The following is a 9,564-nucleotide window of genomic DNA, read 5'->3' on the forward strand; positions in this document are numbered from 1 at the left end:
TCACAACTTCTGCAAACTCTTCAATCCACGGTATCAGCGGTAAATTGACACTCGGATTAACTAGATCTACAGGTTGACCTATTAAACACACTTGCCGTGTGCACTGCTGGGATAGATCAAAAGTTAGAAGCCCTCAACATGCGGATTACAAAAGCACAATCCAAAGTTCAATTAGCACAAGCTGTATGTTGATGTTCACCAATAATTGACAGTCTGTCCTCGCTACCTCAATTTCTTGCAACAGTATTAGCCGAAGTTAAGAAATTACCTTTATCAAGGCAAGCTTGCATTTCGCATCAGGATCCACGTCCAACAGACGCAACTGAACCGATCACTCATAAGGCACATAACACGAAGCAAGGATTCATTAGCTGTAATGTGCCCCCCGTCCCTTCAACGTCAGCTACACCAACAGCTTCCCCAGCTGCCACATTTACTCTCGATAATCGTAGTGTCGCCACGAAGAGCAGCTCGAATCATCAAGATAAACCAGCTGACGTGGATCCGAAGAAACCAGGGCCAGACCAGCCGACCGTGCAGAAGCCATTTTCATCAGGAGGCGGGGTCACAGCATGTACCAAACCAGACAACAGGTGGGCAAAGAAGGCAAACATAAGTGACCACTTTGAAGAATCCAAAAATGGAGCGGACCGATTCAGCATCTTCATTCCATCTGAAACTTTGCAGCCCCTATTGGAAACAACGAGTGCTGGTGGGCAAGTTCTGCAAAATGAACCGGCCGCTCACGCTCAAGTTACTAACACTATATTTATTGCGAACCAGCAAGAACATCTCCTGTTAACGGTTTTAAAGGCTCCTGAAGTTCTGCGCTCAAAAATAGCAGGCATCATAAGCACCACCCGGTCAGACAGGGCTCCCGGGCCCAGTGGTCTTCCCCAAGCCCTGTATAAAGCCGATCCTAAGCTGTGGTCTGAACATCTAGCCCCCTTGTTCTCTTACTGCTGGCTCAGCCATCCCATACCAGAGTCGTGGAAAGGAGCCATAATCCACCCTATCTTGAAAGGAGGCAGGAAAGCCGATCCCAAAAATTATAGGATCATAGCTCTCCTTGATGTTGAATCCAAACATTATGCCAGTCTGTTGCTTGAAGAGTTGTTATCCTGGGCACATAAAAACCATTGTCTACCTTTTAACCAGACTGGATTTGAGGCCAAATCAGGAACTACCAGTAACCTGCTCACTTTATCTGTATTGACGGAGAAAGCAACAGTTCTAAGAATGCCACTCCATTGTTGCTTCATCGACTTTAAAGCGGCCTTTGACCGGGTGCCCAGGGGTCTGTTGTGGCATAAACTGCAGAAATGGGGAATCCCTCCTGCCCTCTTAAAGGCAATAGTCCAACTCCACTCAAATACTTGGCTTCGCATCAAGCTGAGAGAAGGATCTCACGTCTCAAGAAAAATACAAACCTCCTGCGGCGCTAAACAAGGATGTGTGCTGGTTCCCCTCCTTTTTAACCTTTATATTTCTGATTTATCACAGTTAATGGACAATGTCAACTCCCACTCACCTCAACTAGGCGGATCCCGCATAAAGAACCTGTTATACGCAGACAACCTTATTTTACTCAGCCACACAAGGGTCGGTCTACAGAGGCTTCTCGATCAGCTGCTTCCCTTATACAACAAGTAATGACCTGGAATTAAATTTATCGAAAACAAAGACAATTTCCTTCGGGAAAAGGAAGCATCTGAGTGGTGGGTGGCTCTTTCATGGCAAAAGCATTGAAACTGTGACATCTTATAAATATCTGGGGGTCTATATGGACTTAAAGAGAACTTTCTCAAAACAGAAGGAAGTGGCTGAGGCAAAAGCCCTGTCAATCGAGGCAGCATTAACGAAGCTTGCGAGGCAGCTACTTAGCCCAAGTCTAACTCCGCTTTTAACAGTTATGAAAACTAATATTACAAATTACCTATTGTATGGCCAAGAGATAATGCTGGGGAGCAACTTCAATATGGTGAGCAAAATACTAACAACAACTTTCAAGCGAGAAGGCCACCTGCCAAAATCCTCATCCCCAGCCCAGATAAGACTAGAGTTCGGCCTAGTAGATCATCAAGGGGTTGGGGCCAGTGCCTTCATCAAGCTGTGCAACAGACTGCGTAATTCACGGAAAGGAGGTCTGGAGGCTAGGCTGTGGCAAGAAATATCGGTCAGCCAAGTTGGACAAAAACATCGACGCTACCTAGAACACTCCCTGCAAATTGCTTGACGTAAAAGAACTAACCCACCCCTGCAGGCACTAAAATTATCTATCCAAATAAGAGTCCGACTGTGGACTTTCCATTCGGATAGGGCACAATTGCCAAAAAGAAAACATGCCTGGACAGTTCTTTCGGGATTTAAGCCCGGAGCAGAGGCACTCTATTTATCAAGCCCTTATGCAGTTTTATTGAAAAAACGTTTCTTGGCCCTGAGGATGGGTGAATGGCCTTTTTTTAACAATATCTTCCACATTGACGCCGTCCAAGTGTCAACACCGAGTGCAGGGGGTGTGGGCGCCACTTGGAATTGATCGAGCATGTGGTATGTGTCTGTCCCGCTTTACTCAACGACAGAAGATTTCTGCTTTGGGGCGAATAGAACAAACTTGGGGTCAGATCGTGCCCATCATAGCAGCTACAAATCCCGAAAACATGATGCTTAACATCCGGTTTGCCAAATTCGATACAAGAGCAGTCAAAAATTTCAGTGTAGCAGGATCACAAGTAACCCCGCTTTAGTCTGTTCATTCTTGACGATACCTGAGACTACATTGAATTTTCGATTCTCTAGAGACAATTACCAAGTTTGCCTCCATTTTTCCCTCTCTTTTCTCTTTTTTCGTCTGTCCCCCCTTTTTAACAATGAAGTTTTAGTCTTGGTTGGCCCACATTCTTCATTAGATAAATTATGACGTTGGAAAATGATGCACATTTAACATCCAGGACACTATGCCTCAATTACTTTTAGAAACATTATTGCTTTTTAACCTTTGTATTAATGGTTTGCCTTTTGTAAGTCCTTTTTATACAAATGAAGTATTTTCTAATTGTAATGGTTTTAAATAATCAAACAAAAAAGTCAAATTCAAAATTCAAATCCTTCTCAAATAAAGAAGAGGAACCACCAGGCTTAAGTAAGAAGTCAACCTTCTGCCGACCCCCAAATGCTGTCCTGAATTAAGGCATTGCGTTTGAGCAAGTAGTCATTTGAGCTTGGAATCAATTGGAAAGAAAGAAAGACTTTTGCAAAAACAACATAACAAAAAACAAAGCAAAGTCTATTCGGGACTTTAAAAACGATTGCACAATAGTCATAAAACAAGTCGACAATGGCGAAGCGGTCCTCTTATGGGCAAAAGACCAGTGCTTAAAGGAAGGTAAGAGTCGAGTTTACAACCAAGACTTCTATCGCGTAATACCAACCAACCCAACGAAGGAAATTTGAAATGAAACCTCAAAAATCCTATAAGAGGAATTTGATAATTACTTTTAATTTTTGAGAATTTGAATCTGAAGATTCCTGTGATTTATTTCGTACCTAAAAGTTACGAAGATGATAAAAAACCTCCAGAACGACCGATTGTCTCTGGAAGTGATTCAGTCCTGGAATCAATTTCTCAATATGTAGACACATTTTTAAAAACTTCTCAATCATGTACCATCCTTTTTGAGAGATACAATGGATTTTATCAATGAAGTGGAAGGACAGCAATTCAATTCTAGTATACAGTGGATGACCACATTTGACATTGTCTCATTGTATACACAGATTCCCCAAGACGAAAGATTAGAATCCATGGAATTCTATATAGAATCAAGGCCACAACCCCACAGGCCCCCAACGCAATTTATTCTAAAGCTGGCAGCTTTAGCCATCAAGAAGATTTACTTCAAATTTGAAGCCGAATACTTCATTCAGACCAAGGGAACTGCTATGGGCTGAGCATTTGCGCCAGAAATGACAGTACTTTTTATGTCACTATTTGAAGATAAATTCATTTACAATAACAATCCTTATTCCATCTATAAAACAAACTGGCTTAGATAGATGACATTTGGTGCCTTTGGAGTGAAGACAAAGAAGCCCTGTCTGCTTTCTATACATGACTCAGTAATAAAAGCCCAGATATCAAATTCAGCACGGCAAACAATAAAAAAACATGACATTTCTAGTTGTGGAAATCAAGGTAACAGATGCAAAGTTAGTCACAACCCTGCATCGAAAGCCAACTTACATTACAAAACATTCCACCCCCAGAATTTAGGAGGTAATCTGCCTCATGGACAATGTTTGAGGATCAAAAGAAACTTCACTAAAAAGAAGATTATTTCATCATAGCAGCCATACCAAGAGACCCATTTAAAGACAAGGGTTATCCACACAAGCTCTTGACACATTAATTACAAAAAGAGTGTGGTATACGTATCAAGAGAAAGTCTTCTAGTCAAGAAAGAAAAGAAACCCCTTGAAAATGTAGTATGCGTTTCCACAAACTGCTCTCAGACGAATATTTTTATTTAAATCTTTTGAAAAAATTGGCATTCAATGAAAAAATTCAGAATGCGGGTTCGAGTGTCCATTATTTTCAATGAAGACGAATGCAAGTCTAGGGAAACACCTAGTAAGAGCCTTTGACAAGAACTCAATGAAATATGAAACCTCTTAAAGGCCACCACAAATGTGGCAACTGCGTAGTTTGCAGTAAAACAATTGAAGGCGCGGTGTTCCAAAACGATCACATACAATGTAAACATACTAATTTCTCAACTTGTAGAACTAAAATATGGTGAATGCAATCATTTGCCCTCGTGAAATAATATATATTGGTAAAACCAATCTAGAAATAAGATAGAGAATAGTACAGCACATGTTCCAGATTAAAACAAAAACAGCTGCAGCCCCCCTGGTCAATCACTTCATCACCAAGAGGCACATGGAAAAAGATTTCCCATGGACAGTACCAGGTGCTATAAAATGAAATCTGAGAGGAGGTGATTTTGCGATTTAACACACGGATTAATGGCCTCCACAAAATGTGCAAATCACACAGACTGTAATTCGAAAAAAAGATGAGACAGAATGCAAAGCTAATGTAAACAATTCTGAAAAAGACTGAGCCAGGAAATAACAAAGAAAATATTCCCCAATAATATGATGTTGCCTTAATTTATCTAAGGTGCATACACACAACAGGCACTACAACACCCAGCATGCAATGAGGCCCTGATAGGCATTCAACTATTTAGGTCTACAAAGCATCATCGGAATCACCAACCACCAGACGTGCTGGAAGTCGTGGGAAGAGCAGCTGGAGAGACAAAAGCCCTGATGGAAACCTCTAAGAGTACGCCTGTAAACATAAGGAGATACAAAGAAGGCAAGCAAGTATTTGAATACAACTATGCCACAGCCCTAACACCTGTCAATAGCGGTTTCAAAGAGTTTTATCTTGTCAGGTTGACATCGCCGCAGTTTAAAACTGCGCACACAGGCTGCAATGGCCGGCCTCAGACATGGCTAGAGGGCTACTTATCTGGATGGTACAATCAGAGCTGCAGGTTAATTTAAAGGCACTGGGTACGAACAGTACCACCGTACTATGGACTTACATGTAAATTAAATATGCCAACTGGGTGTATGCCAATTCTACCATGTTTTAGTGAATGAGCACTGGCTAGCAATGGTAAAGTGCGCAGAGCCCTAGGGCCAGTGATATGAAACCAGCAAACCAGGAGGGTGAAGGCAAAGAGTTAGGGTGAACCACGCCAAGGATGCCAGGTCCAACAGAGATCATTGATGTCCCAGCACAGTGGAGTCAGCGATGGGGCAGAGGGGCAGCCGCACCGCACGAGCCCTCAACAAACAACAACATGCAGGCTCAAGTCTCTGAGGCGCTTACAGCTGACGTCAGACCAAATACATTTTCAAGGAATATCTGTGTGGACTTGTCTAATAATGATGGCTTTGAAAAATCCTTTGTACTATTCTCAAAATAAGAAAACTTCTGAAAATGCTTTACATTTAGCCATCAAGGTGGGCCTTGGGGTGTGATTGTGAATGATTCCACCCCTCTTACCTCGCTGTCGCGCCTTTCTGAGTCTGGCTGCCGGTTCCATCAGGCTGACCTTGGAGAAGACTTCGATGGTCACATCAATGGCTGAGTCCGGGCCGTAGAACTGTACAAGGAGGTTCTTGGTGTCAATCCGGTCTGCGTCCTCCAGGCTTCCTCGGGGGATGTTTCGCTCTCCTTTCAAGTTGATTTCTGATAATTTATCCTTAAACCTTTTGAAGTCCTCTTTGGTGAGATCCTCCAGGGCGTGGAGCAGGACGTCCCGAGATGTGCTCCCTCTGTTCCCCATGGCTCATGTGAGGCTCCGTCTGAAAAACATGTTGGGTCATAAAAAGAGGGCTGGCCACAAACTCAAGAGTCACAGAAGTGAGATACATGATAACAAACTCCTCGCACGTGCGCAATGTGCATCAATTAAAGGCTGAAATACAGGTAATACAGCGCTACTGTTGGCCCAGGAGGGCGTCGCGGCGCTGTAGTAGATTAACTGATGTTAGAAATAACAATGTCCACTCTAATGTACATTGTAGTATAGAGCAGGGGAGAACAATGTAACTAAGATATCCATATAAGAGAAATGTTTATAAGTTCAAGGAAATTATTTACTTAGCAGTTATTCTAAAACATATGGCTTGATAGGCACCCGATGACCTGCGTTGAACACCCTTTACTTTACTTCCAAGTAAAAGCAGATTGGGAGGGATAAAGTGTGACTCTTATCTTAACAAGATGTCTCGAAGCTTCACCTGAAATCAGGTCAGCAGTCTGACACTTCGACAGAAGACAGACATCTGTAACAAGGGGTCTCGAAGTTCCGTCCTAAATCAGGTCAGCAGTCTGACACCGTGACAGAAGACAGACACCTATAACAAGGTGTCTCGAAGCCCCGTCCTAAATCAGGTCAGCAGTCTGACACCGCGACAGAAGACAGACATCTGTAACAAGGTGTCTCGAAGCCCCGTCCTAAATCAGGTCAGCAGTCTGACACCGCGACAGAAGACAGACATCTGTAACAAGGGGTCTCGAAGTTCCGTCCTAAATCAGGTCAGCAGTCTGACACCGCGACAGAAGACAGACACCTATAACAAGGTGTCTCGAAGCCCCGTCCTAAATCAGGTCAGCAGTCTGACACCGCGACAGAAGACAGACATCTGTAACAAGGTGTCCCGAAGCCCCGTCCTAAATCAGGTCAGCAGTCTGACACCGCGACAGAAGACAGACATCTGTAACAAGGTGTCCCGAAGCCCCGTCCTAAATCAGGTCAGCAGTCTGACACCGCGACAGAAGACAGACATCTGTAACAAGGTGTCCCGAAGCCCCGTCCTAAATCAGGTCAGCAGTCTGACACCGCGACAGAAGACAGACATCTGTAACAAGGGGTCTCGAAGTTCCGTCCTAAATCAGGTCAGCAGTCTGAAACCACGACCGAAGACAGACATCTGTAACAAGGGGTCTCGAAGCCCCGTCCTAAATCAGGTCAGCAGTCTGACATCACGATCGAAGACAGACATCTGTAACACGGACCACAGCTGCGTCCACTTCACCTTCAAGAGAACGCCGACCCACCATCACCAACAACAGGCCGCCCGCAGAAGCTGGAACAAGATCACAGCAGACCAGCTCGCCACCTCCCTGAGCCAGCACCCTCCTGCCAGCTCAGCGAACCCCAGCCAGGCCGCCGACAACCTCACGAAGTGGATCAGCAACTGCGCGGACGAACTCGCCCCACTGAGGACCGCGCCCAGCAGACCCGGCAGCAAGAAGGCCCCATGGTTCACCGACGAACTCAAGAGCTCCAAGAAGAACTGCCGAGCCCTCGAGAAAGTCTGGAAAAGGGAACCGACACCGGACAACAGGACCTCCTTCAAGCTTGCTTCCCGGAAGCACCACCAGCTGATCCGCGCCGCCAAGAAAACAGCATTCAAGGACCGGTTGGACAACAACGCACACAACTGCAAGGAACTCTTCAACATCGTGAAAGAGCTTTCCAACCCCAGCGCAGGAAACAACGACATCACCCCATCGCAAGACCTCTGCAACTCCCTCGCCTCATACTTCCACAACAAGATCACAGACATACACAGCAGCTTCGACAACCAACCAACGCACAGCATGACCGAACAACCACCCCCCACCACCACCCTCCACGCCTGGACCCCGATCAGTACCGAAGACACCATCCGCACGATGAACTCCATCCACTCCGGATCACCGACTGACCCCTGCCCTCACCACGTCTTCAACAAGGCCGACGCTGTCATCGCACCCCACCTGCGAGACATCATCAACACATCCTTCAACACCGCCACCTTCCCGGAGAGCTGGAAACACGCCGAACTCAGCGCCCTACTCAAGAAACCAACAGCGGACCCCACCGACCTCAAGAATTACCGCCCCATCTCGCTTCTCCCGTTTCCAGCCAAAGTCATCGAGAAGACCGTCAACAAGCAGATGGCCGCCTTCCTCGAGACAAACGGATCCCTCGACCCCTCTCAGTCCGGCTTCCGAGCCAATCACAGCACCGAGACCGCCCTCATCGCCGCCACCGATGACATCCGAGCCCTGATGGACAATGGAGAAACAGCGGCCCTCATCCTCCTAGACCTCTCCGCGGCTTTCGACACGGTCTGCCACCGCACCCTAGTACGGCGCCTCAGCAACGTCGGAATCCAGGACAAGGCGCTAGAATGGATCATCTCCCTCCTCGGCGGTAGAACACAGAGAGTCCGCCTACCGCCATACAAGTCAGAGGCCTCCGAAGTCATCTGCGGCGTCCCCCAAGGATCTTCTCTGAGCCCCACCCTCTTCAACGTCTACATGAGCCCCCTCGCGGCCATCGTACGCAAACACAACCTCAGCATAATCTCCTACGCCGACGACACCCAGCTGATCCTCTCCCTGACCAACGACCCCGCCGCCGCCAAAGCCAACCTACAAGAAGGGATGAAAGAGGTAGCCGAGTGGATGACGACCAGCCGCCTGAAGCTGAACTCAGACAAGACGGAGGTCCTCATCCTGGGCTCCTCACCCTCCGCCTGGGACGACTCCTGGTGGCCTCCCGCCCTGGGCACCGCACCCAAACCGACAGACCATGCACGCAACCTGGGCTTCATCCTGGACTCCTCCCTCTCCATGACCAGGCAAGTCAACGCCGTCTCCTCGTCATGCTTCAACATCCTACGCATGCTACGGAAGATCTTCTGGTGGATCCCCACAGAGACCAGGAAGACCGTCACCCAGGCCCTCGTCACCAGCCGACTGGACTACGGCAACGCCCTCTACGCCGGCACCACCGCCAAGCTCCAGAAGAGACTCCAGCGGATCCAAAACGCCTCAGCCAGACTCACCCTCGACATCCCACGAACCAGCCACATCTCCGGACATCTGAGAGACCTCCACTGGCTCCCCGTCAGCAAGAGAGTCACCTTCCGCCTCCTCACCCACGCACACAAAGCCCTACACGACCAAGGCCCGAGCTACCTCAA

The 9,564-nt window shown here is 46.9% G+C and overlaps 1 protein-coding gene across 1 annotated transcript in view; it reads right to left on the reverse strand.

The window, feature by feature from the left end:
- LOC146822546 (NACHT, LRR and PYD domains-containing protein 12-like) overlaps positions 1-6,368 on the reverse strand; it is a 193,754-nt gene extending 187,386 nt beyond the window's left edge. The window contains exon 1 of the mRNA XM_085610074.1: positions 6,086-6,368. Within this exon, the coding sequence (XP_085466200.1) occupies positions 6,086-6,368 (283 nt within the window). The remainder of the gene's footprint in view (positions 1-6,085) is intronic.
- Positions 6,369-9,564: the final 3,196 nt, after the last annotated feature.

Source organism: Triturus cristatus, chromosome 6 (genome assembly GCF_964204655.1).
Source record: "Triturus cristatus chromosome 6, aTriCri1.1, whole genome shotgun sequence".
Taxonomy (NCBI): Eukaryota; Metazoa; Chordata; class Amphibia; order Caudata; family Salamandridae; genus Triturus; species Triturus cristatus.